Here is a 26,118-nt window from a genome sequence, read left to right as displayed (position 1 = left end):
CTTTTATATGCAGGTCCATTTCTGTTACTAATTTTGTACTTAAATGCTATTCAGTTCGATTTCTTTGTTCTGTGTTTCATTTCTAAAGCTGTTTTGGGAAATGACATCTGCTAAAGCAGTTAATATTCCAGGTGAGTAAGATTGGCCCTCTTCTTGAGCTGCGTGGCCTGTTCTTGTTCTTACGATGAACCACTCAAAGATCATTACACTACGTTCATTACATTTAATTGGTCAATTTTCTGAAGACTCGAGGTTCCCTGATTTATATAAAAGACAGAAACTGGTGGTGACATTAAATGGTCTCAATTTTGGCAACACAAAGAACAAATTCTAAGTAACAGAACATGGGTTTAAAGAGTCTCTGTGATAAGTCTGATCACTTGGGTTTCTTTTGTGCAAACTTCCTTCCATTCAAGAGCGCAACATCTCTAAATATATGAAATGCAACGTCTGTCTGTCTGTATGTCTGTCCGTTTTTCACGACAGAACTACTTCACGGATTGAATTTGCTTGAACATTCCAGCTGATTTTGTAACTTGTCTCAATGTGCTAAATATCACAGTTTGCTTGTGGTACTGATTTATTTGCACGAATTGGAGAGACACACAGCGGGCTAAGGGGAGGGTGGCGAGGCCCTCCTCACTCACGCGCCAGCCTCAAGGCGTATCTTACATCTGCTTAGCTAGCTTTTCTATAATTTGCTTGAATATTCCGGTTGATTTTGCGACTTCTCTCATTACACTAAGTATCATAGTTCGCTTGCCGGAGCGATATATTCACGCTAATCCAAGACAGAAGCATGATGTCAGAAGTGGGGAGCCTGGCTCTCCTCACTGTCCTGTTTCACTACAAGGCATGGGGAGCCACGGGGGACAGCTACTGTAAAATAAGATCCAAAGTTGCAAAAACTGTCCCACCTTTTTAATATATTAGTCCGCATGTACACAGTATCTGAAATTCACCTCTATATTAAGTATTTATCAGACTTAAATGTCTGCATTCCCTGTACTTTAAACTTCAAAAATTATACTGACATGGGCCAGTTGACTCACTTTGTTGAAAGGAAGAGTGGAGATAAAGTAAATTGGGGGTCCACATAGTTGTCTCAAATTTGAAATGATGACAGTAGTACCTATCTGACCATAAATGTGAGCAGGCTGGTCCTAGAAGTGATATGTGAACTTGAGACAGCGATCTGAAAAATCCTTTAATATAATGTAATAGCAGTTAAACAACCTTGATTACAGGCATTTAATTTATTCAAATCAATCCTGAATATTCAAACTGTGAAAGTATATTTAAGTGTACGTGAATTATTTAAATATGAATGTGACACCTGTCTTGCTCAGAGGCTCATATCCATTCGTCTAAGTACAAAATACTTTGAATTCTGATATCATGTTTTCCACATCATCTGATTCATTGATGGTATCTTTGCAGGTCGCCTCAATATTACAACATTAGAACAATCTGGATGAGAACAGGCCATGCAGCCCAACAAAGCTCACCAGTCCAATCCATTTAATTCTTCTAAAATAATATCAAGTCTGGTACCAATCGAGTAACATATTTATGGCATATGGGCAATGACTATCATGCCGGCTTACGTAGTACATAAACAACATTCTAGGCAAGATTTAAAAGACCAAGGACCACAAAACAGTTTGCACCAGTTGCATGCTCTCTTTTCAGAGAAATGAGGTCCAAACTGCTACATATTGCATGTTTCTATCAGAACCAACCAGCATGAAGAAACTGGATTGTCCAGCTTCTGCAATGACTCAGAACAAGACAGCAAAGGTTTTTAAAGATAAGGAACAAAACATGAAACAGTCAGGGAACAAATGAAAATCAGAACCAAAGTCAAGGCTTTCGGTGAACAACGTTAAATCACTGACCAAAAATCAAGGTATGAAAATTAACAGTAGAGTTCTAAAGTCAGGAACTTAATATTCGCCATGAGAATAGCACACTAACGGAGAGATTATCTGCAAACTCGACTAAAAACATGGCCAGTGCTGACCTTCAAACCCATTGCATTAGCAACATCAGATATCATTACCTCTGAGACAATGCTCCTGGCAACTGGGAGGCAAATCTTGGCAATGAGCCTCACAAAATGGTGATGTCCATATAGAAAGCAAGATGGCATTGCAGCTTACTATACATTTTTTACTTTCTCAAAATGTCTTTTAAGAATAAATGTTATTTTCACAATGTTTGGATTTTAATATCCCTACACAGACATACTGTACACTTTAAAGACGACACCTCAGCAAAACCGCTGACCATAACACCTCCTAGTCTTCTGGTGCCTCTCTGATGCCTTCTGAGAATTCAAGTCTCGGCCACCCAAAGCACGTAAACTGTTTAATACCACCTGGCATACCCAGTCTCACACAACACCATAATCAGACTCGTGGAGCTCACCCGCTCACTTACCAGGGACACCACCTCGTGGTTGATAGGGTTGCTTTCAGAGGAAAGACTCTGATTAAACATCAGGTTGGTGAGTGTAAAGTTGATGAAGAAGTTGAGCATTGCTGTAACAAATCAAACAAACAGGTCAGCACTTGACTTCTAGGACATTCTCGTCAGTTAAGGCTTTCTAAGTTTATACATTCCTAGAAGAATCAGTAAAATGTGTTGTATTCTGTTATTTTAGGCTATTGGTGATTTCACTGTAACATAACTTGAAATATACAACTAAGAGAATTACACAAGGATGAGAAATTCACTCATTGCTGAGTGTCTTACTTACGAGGGGGGAGAGGAGTTTCTAGTTCACGATACCCTGAAATAAAAAGAATATCAACCTTCAGATACCTTATATTAATAGACATCTCATACCCAAACAGAAATCTATGTTTGTCTACCAGAGACATAACATTGACAGTCCAGACAGGACTGGTAATCACCATTGACATAGAGGCTGTCCTTGGCCATGACGTAAGATCCTAAGGAGGAGCCACTGTTGGTATTTTGCTTTAGCTCCCTGTAGATCGTCACTCTGTTAATGGGTGGTGTTGATGTCATATTCACGAAGTTACAGGTAAGGTACACGGCTGTCCCTGCCGGGTCAGAACTGAGATAGAAAACAAAGACGAATCGCATATCAGGGTAGCACCAGAGATATCCTGATTCTAAAGATGTTGTTTATTTTTTTAATACAAGAAACCAATTAGTTATTTATTTTACACTTAGCCATATTGATCTAAATTATTACACTCATTAGACAAATTTATATTCATTTCTTTAGACAGACAATATTCTTACCTGAGGGACGCAGGCTGACATTTGGAGAATGCTGGAGCGTAACTGCCAGTCAGGAGTGCCTGACAAACCTAAATTTAAGAATAAGTAATCAGATGTCAGAACATACTTTGAATAATGGCATAATCTGAGAAAAATGAGTTTCTCTTTAAATGAAGCACTGACACTCTTAAAGAGACAAATTAGTCTATGGTTGTCAGTCCCTAAACCTGAGAAAATGCCCTGGAAACAAAACTTCTGCAAGTCATTTTGAAAGTGTCTTTTACAGTATATAAAGGCAAGCCTTTTGGTAATGTTCTGAATTTATTATTAAAATTTCTAGCCTTTAGAATTGGATGCCAACATGAAAAATCCCCTCCAGGAGGCACTCTCTTTGTGTCCTTTTAGCCACAGGTGTACTAAGAAGCACCTCTAGGGGTCTTTCCTGCCCACTGCTATCAGAAACTTCAATGCATCTACCTAATTTGCTCCTTAAGATTATTGTTATTTATTAATTTACTCATTCATTTACTTATTGATTCATTTTTTGGTTGTATTTTCTGCCCTGTGAGTCTGTATCCTTGTTTTTTATGTTTCCACTGCTGTTTGCATCTGAATTTCCTCATGGGATTAATAAAGTTTAACTATTCTATGCTAATCTAATCTAATCTAATTGAAATGCCATTTGTTTAGAAGGATCCCAAAAGTTTTAGACACCAAAAAGGAACATCTCGGGCAGATCTCATATTTTACACAGTGTCTGGTTTCTGATTGCTGATTATCATTTCACTGTTTCAGATGTTTTGTGTTATTAACAATCGCTGCTCTCTTACAAATACTTATATCTCCTTCTTCTTATCTTCTAACTTACCAGAGATGTGATATTCTGGTTAATAGGTTTGACTGTACGGGAGAGACTTTTATTAAACTGCAGGTTGTTAAGGGTAAAGCTGATGGTGACTCAAAGCAAGACAGGCTTTTTAAACATAAGGATCAGGAGATGAAACATAGTCAGGAAACAAATGAAAATCAGAACTAAAGTCAAGGCTATCGGTGGTTAACTTCAAATTGCTGACTAAAAATTAAGGCATGAAAAATAACAGTAGAGTTCTAAACCCAGTATGTTAATGTTCACCATGAGAATTGCACACTAATGGTGAGATTATCTGCAAACTCGACTGAAAACATGGCCAGTGCTGACCTTCAAACCCATTGCATTAGCAACATCAGATATCATGACCTCCGAGACAATGCTCCCGGCAACTGAGGGGCAAATCTTGGCAACGAGAGTCACAAAATGGTGATGTCCATATATAAAGTAAGATGGCATTGCAGCTTACTATACATTTTTTACTTTCTCAAACTGTCTTTTAAGAATAAATGTTATTTTCACAATGTTTGGATTTATATATCGCTACACAGACATTCTGGGCACTTTACTGAAGACAGCTCAACGAAACTGCTGACCATCACACCTCTCAGTCTTCTGGTGCCTCTCTGATGCCTTCTGAGAATTCAAGTCTCAGCGACCCAAAGCACGTAAACTGTTTAATACCACCTGGCATACCCAGTCACACACAACACCATAATCAGACTCGAGGAGCTCACCCGCTCACTTACCAGGGACACCAGCTCGTGGTTGATAGGGCTGCTTTCAGAGGAAAGACTCTGATTAAATCTCAGGTTGGTGAGTGTAAAGTTGATGAAGAAGTTGAGCATTGCTGTAACAAATCAAACAAACAGGTCAGCTCTTGACTTCTAGGACATTCTCGTCAGTTAAGGCTGTCTAAGTTTATACATTCCTAGAAGAATCAGTAAAATGTGTTGTATTCTGTTATTTTAGGCTATGGGTGATTTCACTGTAACATAACTTGAAATATACAACTAAGAGAATTACACAAGGATGAGAAATCCACTCACTGCTGAGTGTCTTACTTACGAGGGGGTAGAGGAGTTTCTAGCTCACGATACCCTGAAATAAAATGAATATCAACCTTCAGATACCTTATATGAATAGACATCTCATACCCAAACAGAAATCTATGTTTGTCTACCAGAGACATAACATTGACAGTCCAGACAGGACTGGTAATCACCATTGACATAGAGGCTGTCCTTGGCCATGACGTAAGATCCTAAGGAGGAGCCACTGTTGGTATTTTGCTTTAGCTCCCTGTAGATCGTCACTCTGTTAATGGGTGATGTTGATGTCATATTCACGAAGTTACAGGTAAGGTACACGGCTGTCCCTGCCGGGTCAGAACTGAGATAGAAAACAAAGACGAATCGCATATCAGGGTAGCACCAGAGATATCCTGATTCTAAAGATGTTGTTTATTTTTTTAATACAAGAAACCAATTAGTTATTTATTTTACACTTAGCCATATTGATCTAAATTATTACGCTTCATTAGACAAATTTAATTTCCTTTCTTCAGACAGACAATATTCTTACCTGAGGGACGCAGGCTGACATTTGGAGAATGCTGGAGCGTAACTGCCTGTCAGGAGTGCCTGAGAAACCTAAATTTAAGAATAAGCAATCAGATGTCAGAACATACTATGAAAAATGAAATAAGCTGAGAAAATTGAGTTCCTCTTTAAATGAAGCACTGACACTCTTAAAGAGACAAATTAGTCTACTGTTGTCAGTCCCTAAACCTGAGAAAATGCCCTGGAAACAAAACTTCTGCAAGTCATTTTGTAAAAGTGTCTTTTACAGTATATAAAGGCAAGCCTTTTGGTCACTGTTCTGAATTTATTATTCATTTTTCTAGCATTTAGAATGGGATGCCAACATGAAAAATCCCCTCCAGGAGCCGCTCTCTTGGTGTCCTTTTAGCCACAGGTATGTTAAGAAGCACCTCTTGGGGTCTTTCCCACCCACTGCTATCAGAAAATTCAATGCATCTACCCAATGTGCTCCTTAAGCTTATTTTTGTTTATTAATTTACTCATTAATTTATTTATTGATGATTTATTGGCTGTATTTTCTGTCCTGCGAGTCTGTATCCTTGTTGTTTATGTTTCCTCTACTGTATACATCTGAATTTCCTCATGGGATTAATAAAGTTTAACTATTCTATGCTAATCTAATCTAATTTAATCAAATCTAATCTAATCTAATCTAATCTAATTTAATCTAATCTAATCTAATCGAAATGCCATTTGTTTAGAAGGATCCCAAAAGTTTTAGACAACAAAAAGGAACATCTCGGGCAGATCTTCTCATATTTTACACACTGTTTGGTTTCCGATTGCTGATTATCATTTCACTGTTTCAGATGTTTTGTGTTATTAACAATCGCTGCTCTCTTACAAACACTAATATCTCCTTCTTCTTATCTTCTAACTAGAGATGTGATATTCTGGTAAATACGATTGACTGTACGGGAGAGACTTTTATTAAACTGCAGGTGGTAAAGGGTAAAGCTGATGGTGACTCAGAGCAAGACAGGCTTTTTAAAGATACGGATCAGGAGATGAAACATAGTCAGGAAACAAATGAAAATCAGAACTAAACTTAAGGCTATCGGTGGTTAACTTTAAATCACTGACCAAAAATCAAGGTAAAAAAACAACAGTAGAGTTCTAAAGCCAGTATGTTAATATTCGCGATGAGAACTGCACACTAATGGTGAGATTATTTGCAAACTCCAATGACAACATGGCCAGTACTAACATTCAAACCCATTGCATTAGCAATGCCAGAAATCATGACCTCCAAGACAATGCTCACAGCAACTGGGTAGCAAATCTTGGCCATGAGACTCACAAAATGGTGATGTAATATAGACAGCAAGATGGCATTGCAGCCCATGACTATACATTTTTTACTTTCTCAAAATGTCTTTTAAGAATAAATGTTATTTTCACAATGTTTGGATTTAAATATCGCTACACAGAAATACTGTACACTTTACTGAAGACAGCTCAGCAAAACTGCTGACCATCACACCTCCCAGTCTTCTGGTGCCTTCTGAGAATTCAAGTCTCGGCCACCCAAAGCACATAAACTATTTAATACCACCTGGCATACCCAGTCACACACAACACCATAATCAGACTCGAGGAGCTCACCCGCTCACTTACCAAGGACCCCAGCTCGTGGTTGATAGGGTTGCTTTCAGAGGAAAGACTCTGATTAAATATCAGGTTGGTGAGTGTAAAGTTGATGAAGAAGCTGAGCATTGCTGTAACAAATCAAACAAACAGGTCAGCTCTTGACTTCTAGGACATTCTCGTCAGTTAAGGCTTTCTAAGTTTATACATTCCTAGAAGAATCAGTAAAATGTGTTGTATTCTGTTATTTTAGGCTATTGGTGATTTCACTGTAACATAACTTGAAATATACAACTAAGAGAATTACACAAGGATGAGAAATCCACTCACTGCTGAGTGTCTTACTTACGAGGGGGGAGAGGAGTTTCTAGCTCACGATACCCTGAAATAAAATGAATATCAACCTTCAGATACCTTATATTAATAGACATCTCATACCCAAACAGTAATCTATGTTTGTCTACCAGAGATATAACAGTGACAGTCTAAACAGGACTGGTAATCACCATTGACATAGAGGCTGTCCTTGGCCATGACGTAAGATCCTAAGGAGGAGCCACTGTTGGTATTTTGCTTTAGCTCCCTGTAGATCGTCACTCTGTTAATGGGTGGTGTTGATGTCATATTCACGAAGTTACAGGTAAGGTACACGGCTGTCCCTGCCGGGTCAGAACTGAGATAGAAAACAAAGACGAATCGCATATCAGGGTAGCACCAGAGATATCCTGATTCTAAAGATGTTGTTTATTTTTTTAATACAAGAAACCAATTAGTTATTTATTTTACACTTAGCCATATTGATCTAAATTATTACACTCATTAGACAAATTTATATTCATTTCTTTAGACAGACAATATTCTTACCTGAGGGACGCAGGCTGACATTTGGAGAATGCTGGAGCGTAACTGCCAGTCAGGAGTGCCTGAGAAACCTAAATTTAAGAATAAGCAATCAGATGTCAGAACATACTATGAAAAATGAAATAAGCTGAGAAAATTGAGTTTCTCTTTAAATGAAGCACTGACACTCTTAAAGAGACAAATTAGTCTATCGTTGTCAGTCCCTAAACCTGAGAAAATGCACTGGAAACAAAACTTCTGCAAGTCATTTTGAAAGTGTCTTTTACAGTATATAAAGGCAAGCCTTTTGGTCACTGTTCTGAATTTATTATTAATTAATTCTAGCCTTTAGAATGAGATGCCAACATGAAAAATCCCCTCCAGGAGGCGCTCTCTTGGTGTCCTTTTAGCCACAGGTGTACTAAGAAGCACCTCTAGGGATCTTTCCTACCAACTACTATCAAGCAAATCAATGAATCTACAGTGCATCCGGAAAGTATTCACAGTGCAGCACTTTTTCCACATTTTGTTACGTTACAGCCTTATTCCAAAATGGATTAAATTAATTTTTTTCCTTAGAATTCTACACACAACACCCCATAATGACAACATTAAAAAAGATTACGTGAGGTTTTTTTCAAATTTATTAAAAATTAAAAAAAACGGAGAAATCCCATGTACATAAGTATTCACAGCCTTTGCTCAATACTTTGTCGATGCACCTTTGGCAGCAATTACAGCCTCAAGTCTTTTTGAATGTGATGCCACAAGCTTGGCACACCTATCCTTGGCCAGTTTCGCCCATTCCTCTTTGCAGCACCTCTCAAGCTCCATCAGGTTGGATGGGAAGCGTCGGTACACAGCCATTTAAGATCTCTCCAGAGATGTTCAATCGGATTCAAGTCTGGGCCACTCAAGGACATTCACAGAGTTGTCCTGAAGCCACTCCTTTGATATCTTGGCTGTGTGCTTAGGGTCGTTGTCGTCCTGAAAGATGAACCGTCGCCCCAGCCTGAGGTCAAGAGCGCTCTGGAGCAGGTTTTCATCCAGGATGTCTCTGTACATTGCTGCAGTCATCTTTCCCTTTATCCTGACTAGTCTCCCATTTCCTTCCGCTGAAAAACATCCCCACAGCATGATGCTGCCACCACCATGCTTCACTGAAGGGATGGTATTGGCCTCGTGATGAGCGGTGCCTGGTTTCCTCCAAGCGTGACACCTGGCATTCACACCAAAGAGTTCAATCTTTGTCTCATCAGACCAGAGAATTTTGTTTCTCATGGTCTGAGAGTCCTTCAGGTGCCTTTTGGCAAACTCCAGGCGGGCTGCCATGTGCCATTTACTAAGGAGTGGCTTCCGTCTGGCCTCTCTACCATACAGGCCTTATTGGTGGATTGCTGCAGAGATGGTTGTCCTTCTGGAAGGTTCTCCTCTCTCCACAGAGTACCTCTGGAGCTCTGACAGAGTGACCATCGGGTTTTTGGTCACCTCCCTGACTATGGCCGTTCTCCCCCAATTGCTCAGTTTAGATGGCCAGCTAGCTCTAGGAAGAGTCCTGGTGGTTTCAAACTTCTTCCATTTACAGATGATGGAGGCCACTGTGCTCATTGGGACCTTCAAAGCAGCTGAAATATTTCTGTAACCTTCCCCAGATTTGTGCCTCGAGACAATCCTTTCTCAGAAGGCTACAAACAATTCCTTTGACTTCATGCTTGGTTTGTGCTATGACATAAAATGTCAACTGTGGGCCCTTATATAGACAGGTGTGTGCCTTTCCAAATCATGTCCAGTCGACTGAATTTACCACAGGTGGACTCCAATGAAGCTGCAGAAACATCTCAAGGATGATCAGGGGAAACAGGATGAGCTTCATGGCAAAGGCTGTGAATACTTATGTACATGTGCTTTCTCAATTGTTTTATTTTTAATAAATTTGCAAAAATCTCAAGTAAACTTTTTTCAGATTGTCATTATGGGGTGTTGTGTGTAGAATTCTGAGGAAAAAAATGAATTTAATCCATTTTGGAATAAGACTGTAACATAACAAAATGTGGAAAAAGTGATGCACTTTGAATATTTTCCGGATGCATTATACCTAATGTGCTATTTAAGCTTATTTGTATTTATTAATTTACTCATTTATTTACTTATTGGTTAATTTATTGGCTGTATTTTCTGCCCTGTGAGTCTGTATCCTTGTTTTTTATGTTTCTGCTGCTGTTTGCATCTGAATTTCCTCTTGGGATTAATAAAGTTTAACTATTCTATGCTAATCAAATCTAATCTAATCTAATTGAAATGCCATTTGTTTAGAAGGATCCCAAAAGTTTTAGACACCAATAAAGAACATCTCAGGCAGATCTTCTCATATTTTACACACTGTTTGGTTTCTGATTGCTGATTATCATTTCACTGTTTCAGATGTTTTGTGTTATTAACAATCGCTGCTCTCTTACAAACACTAATATCTCCTTCTTCTTATCTTCTAACTAACTAGAGATGTGATATTCTGGTAAATAGGATTGACTGTACGGGAGAGACATTTATTAAACTGCTGGTTGTTAAGAATAAAGTTGATGGTGACTGAAAGCAAGACAGGCTTTTAAAAAGATACGGATCAGGAGATGAAACATAGTCAGGAAACAAACGAAAATCAGAACTAAAGTCAAGGCTATCGGTGGTTAACTTTAAATTGCTGACCAAAAATCAAGGTATGAAAAATAACAGTAGAGTTCAAAACCCAGTATGTTAATATTCGCAATGAGAACTGCACACTTACAGTGAGATTATCTGCAAATTTGACTGAAAACATGGCCAGTGCTGACCTTCAAACCCATTGCATTAGCAACATCAGATATCATGACTTCCGAGACAATGCTCACAGAAACTGGGTAGCAAATCTTGGCAACGAGACTCACAAAATGGTGATGTCCATATATAAAGCAAGATGGCATTGCAGCTTACTATAAATTTTTTAACTTTCTCAAAATGTCTTGTAAGAATAAATGCTATTTTCACAATCTTTGTGTTTTAAAATCCCTACACAGACATTCTGGGCAGTTTACTGAAGACAGCTCAACGAAACTGCTGACCATCACACCTCTCAGTCTTCTGGTGCCTCTCTGATGCCTTCTGAGAATTCAAGTCTCGGCCACCCAAAGCACGTAAACTGTTTAATACCACCTGGCATACCCAGTCACACACAACACCATAATCAGACTCGAGGAGCTCACCCGCTCACTTACCAGGGACCCCAGCTCGTGGTTGATAGGGCTGCTTTCAGAGGAAAGACTCTGATTAAACATCAGGTTGGTGAGTGTAAAGTTGATGAAGAAGTTGAGCATTGCTGTAACAAATCAAACAAACAGGTCAGCACTTGACTTCTAGGACATTCTCGTCAGTTAAGGCTGTCTAAGTTTATACATTCCTAGAAGAATCAGTAAAATGTGTTGTATTCTGTTATTTTAGGCTATGGGTGATTTCACTGTAACATAACTTGAAATATACAACTAAGAGAATTACACAAGGATGAGAAATCCACTCATTGCTGAGTGTCTTACTTACGAGGGGGGAGAGGAGTTTCTAGCTCACGATACCCTGAAATAAAAAGAATATCAACCTTCAGATACCTTATATTAATAGACATCTCATACCCAAACAGAAATCTATGTTTGTCTACCAGAGATATAACAGTGACAGTCTAAACAGGACTGGTAATCACCATTGACATAGAGGCTGTCCTTGGCCATGACGTAAGATCCTAAGGAGGAGCCACTGTTGGTATTTTGCTTTAGCTCCCTGTAGATCGTCACTCTGTTAATGGGTGGTGTTGATGTCATATTCACGAAGTTACAGGTAAGGTACACGGCTGTCCCTGCCGGGTCAGAACTGAGATAGAAAACAAAGACGAATCGCATATCAGGGTAGCACCAGAGATATCCTGATTCTAAAGATGTTGTTTATTTTTTTAATACAAGAAACCAATTAGTTATTTATTTTACACTTAGCCATATTGATCTAAATAATTACACTTCATTAGACAAATTTATATTCATTTCTTTAGGTAGACAATATTCTTACCTGAGGGACGCAGGCTGACATTTGGAGAATGCTGGAGCGTAACTGCCAGTCAGGAGTGCCTGAGAAACCTAAATTTAAGAATAAGTAATCAGATGTCGGAATATACTTTGAAAAATGAAATAAACTTAGAAAATTGAGTTTCTCTTTAAATAAAGCACTGACACTCTTAAAGAGACAAATTAGTCTATCGTTGTCAGTCCCTAAAAATGAGAAAATGCCCTGGAAACAAAACTTCTGCAAGTCATTTTGAAAGTGTCTTTTACAGTATATAAAGGCAAGCCTTTTGGTCACTGTTCTGAATTTATTATTAATTAATTCTAGCCTTTAGAATGGGATGCCATCATGAAAAATCCCCTCCAGGAGGCGCTCTGTTGGAGCCCTTTTAGCCACAGGTGTACTAAGAAGCACCTCTAGGGGTCTTTCCTGCCCACTGCTATCAGAAAATTCAATGCATCTACCTAATTTGCTCCTTAAGCTTATTCTTATTTATTAATTTACTCATTCATTTAATTATTATTGATTTATTGGCTGTATTTTCTGTCCTGTTGGTCTGTATCCTTGTATTTATGTTTCCACTACTGTATGCATCTGAATTTCCTCATGGGATTAATAAAATGTATCTATTCTCTACTAATCTAATCTAATCAAATCTAATCTAATCTAATCTAAAAGATCATTTCTTTAGAGGGATACCAAAAGTTTTAGACAACAAAAAGGAACATCTCGGGCAGATCTTCTCATATCTTACACAGTGTTTGGTTTCTGATTGCTGATTATCATTTCACTGTTTCAGATGTTTTGTGTTATTAACAATCGCTGCTCTCTTACAAACACTAATATCTCCTTCTTCTTATCTTCTAACTAACTAGAGATGTGATATTCTGGTAAATAGGATTGACTGTACGGGAGAGACTTTTATTAAACTGCAGGTTGTTAAGGGTAAAGCTGATGGTGACTCAGAGCAAGACAGGCTTTTTAAACATAAGGATCAGGAGATGAAACATAGCCAGGAAACAAACGAAAATCAGAACTAAAGTCAAGGCTATCGGTGGTTAACTTTAAATCACTGACCAAAAATCAAGGTAAAAAAACAACAGTAGATTTCTAAAGCCAATATGTTAATATTCGCGATGAGAATTGCACACTAATGGAGAGATTATTTGCAAACTCCAATGACAACATGGCCAGTACTAACATTCAAACCCATTGCATTAGCAATGCCAGAAATCATGACTTCCGAGACAATGCTCACAGCAACTGGGTAGCAAATTTTGGCAACGAGACTCACAAAATGGTGATGTAATATAGACAGCAAGATGGCATTGCCGCCCATGACTATACATTTTTTACTTTCTCAAAATGTCTTTTAAGAATAAATGTTATTTTCACAATGTTTGGATTTTAATATCCCTACACAGACATACTGTACACTTTAATGAAGACAGCTCAGCGAAACTGCTGACCATCACACCTCCCAGTCTTCTGGTGCCTCTCTGATGCCTTCTGAGAATTCAAGTCTCGGCCACCCAAAGCACGTAATCTGTTTAATACCACCTGGCATACCCAGTCACACACAACACCATAATCAAACTCGCGGAGCCCACCCGCTCACTTACCAAGGACACCAGCTCGTGGTTGATAGGGCTGCTTTCAGATGAAAGACTCTGATTAAATCTCAGGTTGGTGAGTGTAAAGTTGATGAAGAAGTTGAGCATTGCTGTAACAAATCAAACAAACAGGTCAGCTCTTGACTTCTAGGACATTCTCGTCAGTTAAGGCTTTCTAAGTTTATACATTCCTAGAAGAATCAGTGAAATGTGTTGTATTCTGTTATTTTAGGCTATGGGTGATTTCAGTGTAACATAACTTGAAATATACAACTAAGAGAATTACACAAGGATGAGAAATCCACTCATTGCTGAGTGTCTTACTTACGAGGGGGGAGAGGAGTTTCTAGCTCACGATACCCTGAAATAAAAAGAATATCAACCTTCAGATACCTTATATTAATAGACATCTCATACCCAAACAGTAATCTGTGTTTATCTACCAGAGACATAACAGTGACAGTCCAGACAGGACTGGTAATCACCATTGACATAGAGGCTGTCCTTGGCCATGACGTAAGATCCTAAGGAGGAGCCACTGTTGGTATTTTGCTTTAGCTCCCTGTAGATCGTCACTCTGTTAATGGGTGGTGTTGATGTCATATTCACGAAGTTACAGGTAAGGTAGACGGCTGTCCCTGCCGGGTCAGAACTGAGATAGAAAACAAAGACGAATCGCATATCAGGGTAGCACCAGAGATATCCTGATTCTAAAGATGTTGTTTATTTTTTTAATACAAGAAACTATTAGTTATTTATTTTACACTTAGCCATATTGATCTAAATTATTACGCTTCATTAGACAATATTCTTACCTGAGGGACGCAGGCTGACATTTGGAGAATGCTGGAGCGTAACTGCCAGTCAGGAGTGCCTGAGAAACCTAAATTTAAGAATAAGCAATCAGATGTCAGAACATACTTTGAATAATAAAATAATCTGAGAAAATTGAGTTTCTCTTTAAATAAAGCAATGACACTCTTAAAGAGACAAATTAGTCTATCATGTCAGTCCCTAAACCTGAGAAAATGCCCTGGAAACAAAACTTCTGCAAGTCATTTTGAAAGTGTCTTTTACAGTATATAAAGGCAAGCCTTTTGGTCACTGTTCTGAATTTATTATTAATTAATTCTAGCCTTTAGAATGAGATGCCAACATGAAAAATCCCCTCCAGGAGACGCTCTCTTTGTGTCCTTTTAGCCACAGGTGTACTAAGAAGCACCTCTAGGGGTCTTTCCTGCCAACTACTATCAAGCAAATCAATGAATCTACAGTGCATCCGGAAAGCATTCACAGCATATCACTTTTTCCACATTTTATGTTACAGCCTTATTCCAAAATTGATTAAATTCACTTTTTTCCTTAGAATTCTACACACAACACCCCATAATGACAACGTGAAAAAAGTTTACTTGAGGTTTTTGCAAATTTATTAAAAATAAAAAAAACTGAGAAATCACATGTACATAAGTATTCACAGCCTTTGCTCAAAACTTTGTCGATGCACCTTTGGCAGCAATTACAGCCTCAAGTCTTTTTGAATATGATGCCACAAGCTTGGCACACCTATCCTTGGCCAGTTTCGCCCCCCATTCCTCTTTGCAGCACCTCTCAAGCTCCATCAGGCTGGATGGGAAGCGTCGGTACACAGCCATTTTAGATCTCTCCAGAGATGTTCAATCGGATTCAAGTCTGGGCTCTGGCTGGGCCACTCAAGGACATTCACAGAGTTGTCCTGAAGCCAATCCTTTGATATCTTGGCTGTGTGCTTAGGATTGTTGTCATCCTGAAAGATGAACCGCCGCCCCAGTCTGAGGTCAAGAGCACTCTGGAGCAGGTTTTCATCCAGGATGTCTCTATACATTGCTGCAGTCATCTTTCCCTTCATCCTGACTAGTCTCCCAGTTCCTGCCGCTGAAAAACATCCCCACAGCATGATGCTGCCACCACCATGCTTCACTGAAGGGATGGTATTGGCCTGGTGATGAGCGGTGCCTTGTTTCATCCAAACGTGACGCCTGGCATTCACACCAAAGAGTTCAATCTTTGTTTCATCAGACCAGAGAATTTTGTTTCTCATGGTCTGAGAGTCCTTCAGGTGCCTTTTGGCAAACTCCAGGCGGACTGCCATGTGCCTTTTACTAAGGAGTGGCTTCCATCTGGCCACTCTACCATACAGGCCTGATTGGTGGATTGCTGCAGAGATGGTTGTCCTTCTGGAAGGTTCTCCTCTCTCCACAGAGTACCTCTGGAGCTCTGACAGAGTGACCATTGGGTTTTTGGTCTCCTCCCTGACTATGGCCCTTTTCCCCCAGTTGCTCAATTTAGATGGCCAGCTAGCTCTAGGAAGAGTCCTGGTGGTTTCAAACTTCTTCCACTTACGGATGATGGAGGCCACTGTGCTCAATGGGACCTTCAAAGCAGCAGAAATTTTTCTGTAGCCTTCCCCAGATTTGTGCCTCGAGACAATCCTTTCTCAGAAGGCTACAGACAATTCCTTTGACTTCATGCTTGGTTTGTGCTCTGACATGAACTGTCAACTGTGGGACCTTCTATAGACAGGTGTGTGCCTTTCCAAATCATGTCTGATCAACTGAATTTACCACAGGTGGACTCCAATTAAGCTGCAGAAACATCTCAAGGATGATCAGGGGAAACAGGATGAGCTTCATGGCTAAGGCTGTGAATACTTATGTGCGTGTGCTTTCTCAATTGTTTTATTTTTAATAAATTTGCAAAAATCTCAAGTAAACTTTTTTAACATTGTCATTATGGGGTGTTGTGTGTAGAATTCTGAGGAAAAAAATGAATTTCATCCATTTTGGAATAAGGCTGTAACATAACAAAATGTGGAAAAAGTGCTGCACTGTGAATACTTTCCGGATGCACTGTACCTAATGTGCTATTTAAGCTTATTTTTATTTATTAATTTACTCATTCATTTACTTATTGGTTAATTTATTGGCTGTATTTTCTGCCCTGTGAGTCTGTATCCTTGTTTTTTATGTTTCTGCTGCTGTTTGCATCTGAATTTCCTCATGGGATTAATAAAGTTTAACTATTCTATGCTAATCAAATCTAATCTAATCGAATCTAATCTAATCTAATCTAAACTAATTGAAATGCCATTTGTTTAGAAGGATCCCAAAAGTTTTAGACACCAAAAAGGAACATCTCGGGCAGATCTTCTCATATTTTACACACTGTTTGGTTTCCGATTGCTGATTATCATTTCACTATTTCAGATGTTTTGTGTTATTAACAATCGCTGCTCTCTTACAAACACTAATATCTCCTTCTTCTTATCTTCTAACTAACTAGAGATGTGATATTCTGGTAAATAGGATTGACTGTACGGGAGAGACTTTTATTAAACTGCTGGTTGTTAAGGATAAAGTTGATAGTGACTAAAAGCAAGACAGGCTTTTTAAAGATACGGATCAGGAGATGAAACATAGTCAGGAAACAAACGAAAATCAGAACTAAAGTCAAGGCTATCGGTGGTTAACTTTAAATCGCTGACCAAAAATCAAGGTATGAAAAATAACAGTAGAGTTCAAAAGCCAGTATGTTAATGTTCACCATGAGAATTGCACACTAATGGTGAGATTATTTGCAAACTTCAATGACAACATGGCCAGTACTAACATTCAAACCCATTGCATTAGCAATGCCAGAAATCATTACCTCCAAGACAATGCTCACGGCATCTGGGAGGCAAATCTTGGCCATGAAACTCACAAAATGGTGATGTAATATAGACAGCAAGATGGCATTGGCGTCCATGACTATACATTTTTTACTTTCTCAAAATGTCTTTTAAGAATAAATGCTATTTTTACAATGTTTAGATTTAAATATCGCTACACAGACATACTGTACACTTTAATGAAGACAGCTCAGCGAAACTGCTGACCATCACACCTCCTAGTCTTCTGGTGCCTCTCTGGTGCCTTCTGAGAATTCAAGTCTCGGCCACCCAAAGCACGTAAACTGTTCAATACCACCTGGCATACCCAGTCACACACAACACCATAATCAGACTCGAGGAGCTCACCCGCTCACTTACCAAGGACCCCAGCTCGAGGTTGATAGGGCTGCTTTCAGAGGAAAGACTCTGATTAAACATCAGGTTGGTGAGTGTAAAGTTGATGAAGAAGTTGAGCATTGCTGTAACAAATCAAACAAACAGGTCAGCTCTTGACTTCTAGGACATTCTCGTCAGTTAAGGCTTTCTAAGTTTATACATTCCTAGAAGAATCAGTGAAATGTGTTGTATTCTGTTATTTTAGGCTATGGGTGATTTCAGTGTAACATAACTTGAAATATACAACTAAGAGAATTACACAAGGATGAGAAATCCACTCATTGCTGAGTGTCTTACTTACGAGGGGGGAGAGGAGTTTCTAGCTCACGATACCCTGAAATAAAAAGAATATCAACCTTCAGATACCTTATATTAATAGACATCTCATACCCAAACAGTAATCTTTGTTTGTCTGCCAGAGATATAACAGTGACAGTCCAGACAGGACTGGTAATCACCATTGACATAGAGGCTGTCCTTGGCCATGACGTAAGATCCTAAGGAGGAGCCATTGTTGGTATTTTGCTTTAGCTCCCTGTAGATCGTCACTCTGTTAATGGGTGATGTTGATGTCATATTCACGAAGTTACAGGTAAGGTAGACGGCTGTCCCTGCTGGGTCAGAACTGAGATAGAAAACAAAGACAAATTGCATATCAGGGTAGCACCAGAGATATCCTGATTCTAAAGATGTTGTTTATTTTTTTAATACAAGAAACCAATTAGTTATTTATTTTACACTTAGCCATATTGATCTAAATTATTTCGCTTCATTAGACAAATTTATATTCATTTCTTTAGACAGACAATATTCTTACCTGAGGGACGCAGGCTGACATTTGGAGAATCCTGGAGCGTAACTGCTAGTCAGGAGTGCCTGAGAAACCTAAATTTAAGAATAAGCAATCAGATGTCAGAACATACTATGAAAAATGAAATAAGCTGAGAAAATTGAGTTCCTCTTTAAATGAAGCACTGACACTCTTAAAGAGACAAATGAGTCTATCGTTGTCAGTCCCTAAACCTGAGAAAATGCCCTGGAAACAAAACTTCTGCAAGTCATTTTGTAAAAGTCTTTTACAGTATATAAAGGCAAGCCTTTTGGTCACTGTTCTGAATTTATTATTAATTAATTCTAGCCTTTAGAATGGGATGCCAACATGAAAAATCCCCTCCAGGAGGCGCTCTTTTTGTGTCCTTTTAGCCACAGGTGTACTAAGAAGCACCTCTAGGGGTTTTTCCTGCCAACTACTATCAAGCAAATCAATGAATCTACAGTGCATCCGGAAAGTATTCACAGCATATCACTTTTTCCACATTTTGTTATGTTACAGCCTTATTCCAAAATGGATTAAATTCACTTTTTTCCCTAGAATTCTACACACAACACCCCATAATGACAACGTGAAAAAAGTTTACTTGAGGTTTTTGCAAATTTATTAAAAATAAAAATCTGAGAAATCACATGTACATAAGTATTCACAGCCTTTGCTCAATACTTTGTCGATGCACCTTTGGCAGCATTTACAGCCTCAAGTCTTTTTGAATGTGATGCCACAAGCTTGGCACGCCTATCCTTGGCCAGTTTCGCCCCCCATTCCTCTTTGCAGCACCTCTCAAGCTCCATCAGGCTGGATGGGAAGCGTCGGTACACAGCCATTTTAGATCTCTCCAGAGATGTTCAATCGGATTCAAGTCTGGGCCACTCAAGGACATTCACAGAGTTGTCCTGAAGCCAATCCTTTGATATCTTGGCTGTGTGCTTAGGGTTGTTGTCATCCTGAAAGATGAACCGCCGCCCCAGTCTGAGGTCAAGAGCACTCTGGAGCAGGTTTTCATCCAGGATGTCTCTATACATTGCTGCAGTCATCTTTCCCTTCATCCTGCCTAGTCTCCCAGTTCCTGCCGCTGAAAAACATCCCCACAGCATGATGCTGCCACCACCATGCTTCACTGAAGGGATGGTATTGGCCTGGTGATGAGCGGTGCCTTGTTTCATCCAAACGTGACGCCTGGCATTCACACCAAAGAGTTCAATCTTTGTTTCATCAGACCAGAGAATTTTGTTTCTCATGGTCTGAGAGTCCTTCAGGTGCCTTTTGGCAAACTCCAGGCGGACTGCCATGTGCCTTTTACTAAGGAGTGGCTTCCATCTGGCCACTCTACCATACAGGCCTGATTGGTGGATTGCTGCAGAGATGGTTGTCCTTCTGGAAGGTTCTCCTCTCTCCACAGAGTACCTCTGGAGCTCTGACAGAGTGACCATTGGGTTTTTGGTCTCCTCCCTGACTATGGCCCTTTTCCCCCAGTTGCTCAATTTAGATGGCCAGCTAGCTCTAGGAAGAGTCCTGGTGGTTTCAAACTTCTTCCACTTACGGATGATGGAGGCCACTGTGCTCAATGGGACCTTCAAAGCAGCAGAAATTTTTCTGAAGCCTTCCCCAGATTTGTGCCTCGAGACAATCCTTTCTCAGAAGGCTACAGACAATTCCTTTGACTTCATGCTTGGTTTGTGCTCTGACATGAACTGTCAACTGTGGGACCTTCTATAGACAGGTGTGTGCCTTTCCAAATCATGTCTGATCAACTGAATTTACCACAGGTGGACTCCAATTAAGCTGCAGAAACATCTCAAGGATGATCAGGGGAAACAGGATGAGCTTCATGGCAAAGGCTGTGAATACTTATGTACATGTGCTTTCTCAATTGTTTTATTTTTAATAAATTTGCAAAAACCTCAAGTAAACTTTTTTCACGTTGTCATTATGGGGTGTTGTGTATAGAATTCTGAGGAAAAAAATGAATTTAATCAATTTTGGAATAAGACTGTAACATAACAAAATGTGGAAAAAGTGATGCACTTTGAATACTTTCCGGATGCACAGTACATAATGTGCTATTTAAGCTTACTTTTATTTATTAATTTACTCATTCGTTTACTTATTGGTTAATTTATTGGCTATATTTTCTGCCCTGTGAGTCTGTATCCTTGTTTTTTATGTTTCTGCTGCTGTTTGCATCTGAATTTCCTCATGGGATTAATAAAGTTTAACTATTCTATGCTAATCAAATCTAATCTAATCAAATCTAATCTAATCTAATCTAATCTAATTTAATCTAATCTAATCTAATTGAAATGCCATTTGTTTAGAAGGATCCCAAAAGTTTTAGACACCAATAAGGAACATCTCGGGCAGATCTTCTCATATTTTACACACTGTTTGGTTTCCGATTGCTGATTATCATTTCACTGTTTCAGATGTTTTGTGTTATTAACAATCGCTGCTCTCTTACAAACACTAATATCTCCTTCTTCTTATCTTCTAACTAACTAGAGATGTGATATTCTGGTAAATAGGATTGACTGTACGGGAGAGACTTTTATTAAACTGCTGGTTGTTAAGGATAAAGTTGATAGTGACTAAAAGCAAGACAGGCTTTTTAAAGATACGGATCAGGAGATGAAACATAGTCAGGAAACAAACGAAAATCAGAACTAATGTCAAGGCTATCGGTGGTTAACTTTAAATCGCTGACCAAAAATCAAGGTATGAAAAATAACAGTAGAGTTCAAAAGCCAGTATGTTAATATTCGCCATGAGAATTGCACACTAATGGTGAGATTATTTGCAAACTCCAATGACAACATGGCCAGTACTAACATTCAAACCCATTGCATTAGCAATGCCAGAAATCATGACCTCCAAGACAATGCTCACAGCAACTGGGTAGCAAATCTTGGCAACGAGACTCACAAAATGGTGATGTAATATAGACAGCAAGATGGCATTGCCGCCCATGACTATACATTTTTTACTTTCTCAAAATGTCTTTTAAGAATAAATGCTATTTTCACAATGTTTGGATTTAAATATCGCTACACAGACATACTGTACACTTTACTGAAGACAGCTCAGCGAAACTGCTGACCATCACACCTCTCAGTCTTCTGGTGCCTCTCTGGTGCCTTCTGAGAATTCAAGTCTCGGCCACCCAAAGCACGTAATCTGTTCAATACCACCTGGCATACCCAGTCACACACAACACCATAATCAGACTCGAGGAGCTCACCCGCTCACTTACCAGGGACACCAGCTCGAGGTTGATAGGGCTGCTTTCAGAGGAAAGACTCTGATTAAACATCAGGTTGGTGAGTGTAAAGTTGATGAAGAAGCTGAGCATTGCTGTAACAAATCAAACAAACAGGTCAGCTCTTGACTTCTAGGACATTCTCGTCAGTTAAGGCTTTCTAAGTTTATACATCCCTAGAAGAATCAGTAAAATGTGTTGTATTCTGTTATTTTAGGCTATGGGTGATTTCACTGTAACATGACAACTTGAAATATACAACTAAGAGAATTACACAAGGATGAGAAATCCACTCACTGCTGAGTGTCTTACTTACGAGGGGGGAGAGGAGTTTCTAGCTCACGATACCCTGAAATAAAAAGAATATCAACCTTCAGATACCTTATAGTAATGGAGAACTCATACCCAAACAGTAATCTATGTTTGTCTACCAGAGATATAACAGTGACAGTCTAAACAGGACTGGTAATCACCATTGACATAGAGGCTGTCCTTGGCCATGACGTAAGATCCTAAGGAGGAGCCACTGTTGGTATTTTGCTTTAGCTCCCTGTAGATCTTCACTCTGTTAATGGGTGGTGTTGATGTCATATTCACGAAGTTACAGGTAAGGTACACGGCTGTCCCTGCTGGGTCAGAACTGAGATAGAAAACAAAGACGAATCGCTTATCAGGGTAGCACCAGAGATATCCTGATTCTAAAGATGTTGTTTATTTTTTTAATACAAGAAACCAATTAGTTATTTATTTTACACTTAGCCATATTGATCTAAATTATTTCGCTTCATTAGACAAATTTATATTCATTTCTTTAGACAGACAATATTCTTACCTGAGGGACGCAGGCTGACATTTGGAGAATCCTGGAGCGTAACTGCCAGTCAGGAGTGCCTGAGAAACCTAAATTTAAGAATAAGCAATCAGATGTCAGAACATACTATGAAAAATGAAATAAGCTGAGAAAATTGAGTTCCTCTTTAAATGAAGCACTGACACTCTTAAAGAGACAAATGAGTCTATCGTTGTCAGTCCCTAAACCTGAGAAAATGCACTGGAAACAAAACTTCTGCAAGTCATTTTGTAAAAGTCTTTTACAGTGTAGAAAGGTGAGCCTTTTGGTCACTGTTCTGAATTTATTGTTAATTTTTCTAGCCTTTAGAATGGGATGCCATCTTGGAAAATTCAATCCAGGAGGCGCTCTCTTGGTGTCCTTTTAGCCACAGGTGTACTAAGAAGCACCTCTAGGGGTCTTTCCTGCCCACTGCTATCAGAAAATTCAATGCATTTACCAATGTACTCACATTTATTTTTATTTATTAATTTACTCATTCATTTACTTATTGATTGATTTTTTGGCTGTATTTTCTGTCCTGTGAGTCTGTATCCTTGTTTTTTATGTTTCCGCTGCTGTATGCATCTGAATTTCCCCATGGGATTAATAAAGTTTATCTATTCTCTACTAATCTAAACTAATCTGGGAGGCAAATCTTGGCAACGAGACTCACAAAATGGTGATGTCCATATAGAAAGCAAGATGGCATTGCAGCTTACTATACATTTTTTGCTTTCTCAAAATGTCTTGTCAGAATAAATGTTATTTTCACAATCTGTGGATTTTAAAATCCCTACACAGACATACTGTGCACTTTACTGAAGACAGCTCTGCGACACTACTGACCATCACACCTCCCAGTCTTCTAGTGCTTCTCTGGTGCCTTCTGAGAATTCAAGTCTCGGCCACCCAAAGCACAGATTTTTATTTATTAATTTACTCATTGATTGATTGATTGATTGGCTGTATTATCTGTCCTGTGAGTCTGTGTCCTTGTTTTTTATGTTTCCGCTGCTGTATGCATCTGATTTTTCCCATGGGATTAATAAAGTTTATCTATTCTATACTAATCTAAACTAATCGAAACACTATTTGTTTAGCTTGATCCCAAAACTTTTAGACACCCAAAAGGATCATCTCATATTTTACACAGTGTCTGGTTTCTGATTTCTTTTTATCATCTCACTGTTTCAGATGTTGTGGGTTGTTAACAATCGCCGCTCTTTTAAAAACATTTACATCTCCTTCTTCTTATCTTCTAACTTACCAGAGATGTGATATCCTGGTTAATAGGATCGACTGTAGATGAAAGACGTTGATTAAACTGCAGGTTGTTTAGGGTAAAGTTGATGGTGAAAGGCAACATTTCTGTAATAAATTAAACAACAAGTCACCTCTTGACTCCAGTGATACTCTAGATTCTTTAGTTGCCAAGGACATCACACAATTTTTCTTTTACTTGCTGTAAATTGATGTAAAAAATACAATGAAAAGGTGATTTGTTGAGTTTTTGAAATATTATAAATACTACTTAGTGATATAAATAATCAAAGATGAGCTCATCCCTTCAGTTCAGTTAAATACAGTATACGTATCTCTTTTTGTACCAAATTTCTCTCGTCTGATTATTTCCCCCATGGTTACTAAAGAGGTGTATTTATAGGTTCAATTATGTCTTGCATTTCAATCAAGGACACAATCCCAGTGAGCCAACGCCCCCTGCTGGTGACATCTTGCACAAGCTGCATACACGCCATGTCATAGTGTTAATTATCCACCTTTGTGTGTGTCATTAATAAAAATAGACTACTGTGGACTCTAGTGACATTTCTTCTGGGTTGGAACTGTCATTTACGTCATCTCAGTGATATTTTATTGTTTTTCAATTATGGACGTGTGACAACCCAGTGGTCATCTTCCTGCTGTAACAGGAGGCCTAGACCAATGCTAGTACGGACAGCTCTTTTGGACTACTATATAACGGACAAGATGAAAATGAACTGGTCCAAAGGACCATTTTCTAGAAGAGGAATGAACCACGAGATGTTGAGAGTCTTTTAAGGAGAAAGACAAAATATTTCAAAAGCAGGCAAGTGGCCTGAAACAAAAAAGGGGACAGAAAGCTCCAAATATCAAAGCATTTATCAAAATCATGCTCAAAAACAATAAGAAGAATCCCTAACCCCTAATAAAGAAGCATTCCCTAACTATCACTAACACTTGCAAAGGTTTGTTTCATTTAATCACATACCCAAGGGTTTGAACACCAGGAGCTGGACACTAACATTTTATTCTGGAAATAAGTGGTGATGTCTGGCCACATAGGCAATGGTTGTCATTACCACAAACAACAAACTAGCAGTGTCTATAAGTAAAAACATCACTAAACAGTGCTACATTTCCATCACAAAAATAGTGCCAAACTAATATAATAACAAGAATTTTTACAAAATTAATAAAATAACCTGAACAGACCTCCTTTTGAATTGATAGACTCAGTTGTTTGACGTTGTTTTGGCTTATTTTTTTCCATGTCTATCAGTTTTTGCCTGTGTGTTCTGGTTTTGCATGTGGACATGTTTGTTTTGTGCTTGTTTTTTTGTTTTTTTATTTGACTGTTGGCATCAATATTAGCGTTAATGTCAGCAGTGCCCACGCTGTTAGTGTAGGGTCAGATCAGTGAAGCAGGCTTTTCCGAGTTCAATGTAGGGCCTTTTTTAGGGTTGCCAATTGTGCCTGTAAGGGATTTTTAAGATCAGAGTTGCTTTATCATCTCCTTGTTGCTGATAAAATCTTTGCACATGATTTTAAAGGGAAAAAATAATGAATGGATCAGCACTTGTCTGACATTCACAAAGTATGGAGTCATTGAAAGAGGACAAACGTCTATAGTGATTTTCTTCAAAAGTCAGCATTGGATCCTCGCTAATTCAATTTTTATGACGCTTATGAGACCTCTCTTCAGATGCGGATGAAATATGTGGATAGAAAAGAAGCGACAGGCGCGTTTCTGTATCTGCCACTTCAGTCTGTTGGCATTGTGAAGGTTGCATTTGGTTCAGAAGTGAAATGGACACAGCCTATAACAGGCCCAGTACAGAAGCTACTGTAGGTAGAGTAGCAGTGAACTGATCTCTGCATGCACATGGGCTCTGTCAGAAGGCCTGCTAATAGGTTTAAAGGACACCGGATTATATCTCTGAACCAAAGCAGGTGATGATGAGGTTGTTCAATACGATTCTGAGACCATACTGGAAATGTTGTGTTTAC

General features: G+C 38.9%; 1 protein-coding gene across 5 annotated transcripts in view; it reads right to left on the bottom strand.

Annotated features, from left to right (window-relative positions):
* The window catches only part of LOC120537745 (mucin-16-like), a 94,304-nt gene that overhangs the window by 34,560 nt on the left and 33,626 nt on the right, over positions 1 to 26,118 (bottom strand). Inside the window, exons 8-36 of one of the 5 annotated variants that reach the window (XM_039766909.1) lie at positions 24,116 to 24,216; positions 22,849 to 22,916; positions 22,490 to 22,656; positions 22,333 to 22,365; positions 22,011 to 22,111; positions 18,746 to 18,813; positions 18,387 to 18,553; positions 18,230 to 18,262; positions 17,911 to 18,011; positions 14,657 to 14,724; positions 14,327 to 14,493; positions 14,170 to 14,202; positions 13,851 to 13,951; positions 12,235 to 12,302; positions 11,876 to 12,042; positions 11,719 to 11,751; positions 11,400 to 11,500; positions 8,179 to 8,246; positions 7,821 to 7,987; positions 7,664 to 7,696; positions 7,345 to 7,445; positions 5,708 to 5,775; positions 5,349 to 5,515; positions 5,192 to 5,224; positions 4,873 to 4,973; positions 3,277 to 3,344; positions 2,919 to 3,085; positions 2,762 to 2,794; positions 2,443 to 2,543 (exon numbers count right to left, since the gene is read on the bottom strand). In XM_039766909.1, coding sequence (XP_039622843.1) covers positions 2,443 to 2,543; positions 2,762 to 2,794; positions 2,919 to 3,085; positions 3,277 to 3,344; positions 4,873 to 4,973; positions 5,192 to 5,224; positions 5,349 to 5,515; positions 5,708 to 5,775; positions 7,345 to 7,445; positions 7,664 to 7,696; positions 7,821 to 7,987; positions 8,179 to 8,246; positions 11,400 to 11,500; positions 11,719 to 11,751; positions 11,876 to 12,042; positions 12,235 to 12,302; positions 13,851 to 13,951; positions 14,170 to 14,202; positions 14,327 to 14,493; positions 14,657 to 14,724; positions 17,911 to 18,011; positions 18,230 to 18,262; positions 18,387 to 18,553; positions 18,746 to 18,813; positions 22,011 to 22,111; positions 22,333 to 22,365; positions 22,490 to 22,656; positions 22,849 to 22,916; positions 24,116 to 24,216 — 2,684 coding nt within the window. The remainder of the gene's footprint in view (positions 1 to 2,442; positions 2,544 to 2,761; positions 2,795 to 2,918; positions 3,086 to 3,276; positions 3,345 to 4,872; positions 4,974 to 5,191; positions 5,225 to 5,348; positions 5,516 to 5,707; positions 5,776 to 7,344; positions 7,446 to 7,663; positions 7,697 to 7,820; positions 7,988 to 8,178; positions 8,247 to 11,399; positions 11,501 to 11,718; positions 11,752 to 11,875; positions 12,043 to 12,234; positions 12,303 to 13,850; positions 13,952 to 14,169; positions 14,203 to 14,326; positions 14,494 to 14,656; positions 14,725 to 17,910; positions 18,012 to 18,229; positions 18,263 to 18,386; positions 18,554 to 18,745; positions 18,814 to 22,010; positions 22,112 to 22,332; positions 22,366 to 22,489; positions 22,657 to 22,848; positions 22,917 to 24,115; positions 24,217 to 26,118) is intronic. The other 4 variants (XM_039766912.1, XM_039766911.1, XM_039766910.1 and 1 more) reach the window with 4 other exon arrangements.

The sequence above is a fragment of the Polypterus senegalus genome, chromosome 10 (assembly GCF_016835505.1).
Source record: "Polypterus senegalus isolate Bchr_013 chromosome 10, ASM1683550v1, whole genome shotgun sequence".
In the NCBI taxonomy this organism is placed as follows: Eukaryota; Metazoa; Chordata; class Cladistia; order Polypteriformes; family Polypteridae; genus Polypterus; species Polypterus senegalus.
The sequence above is the reverse complement of the archived record's forward strand: the minus strand, read 5'-3'. Positions and strand labels throughout refer to the sequence as shown.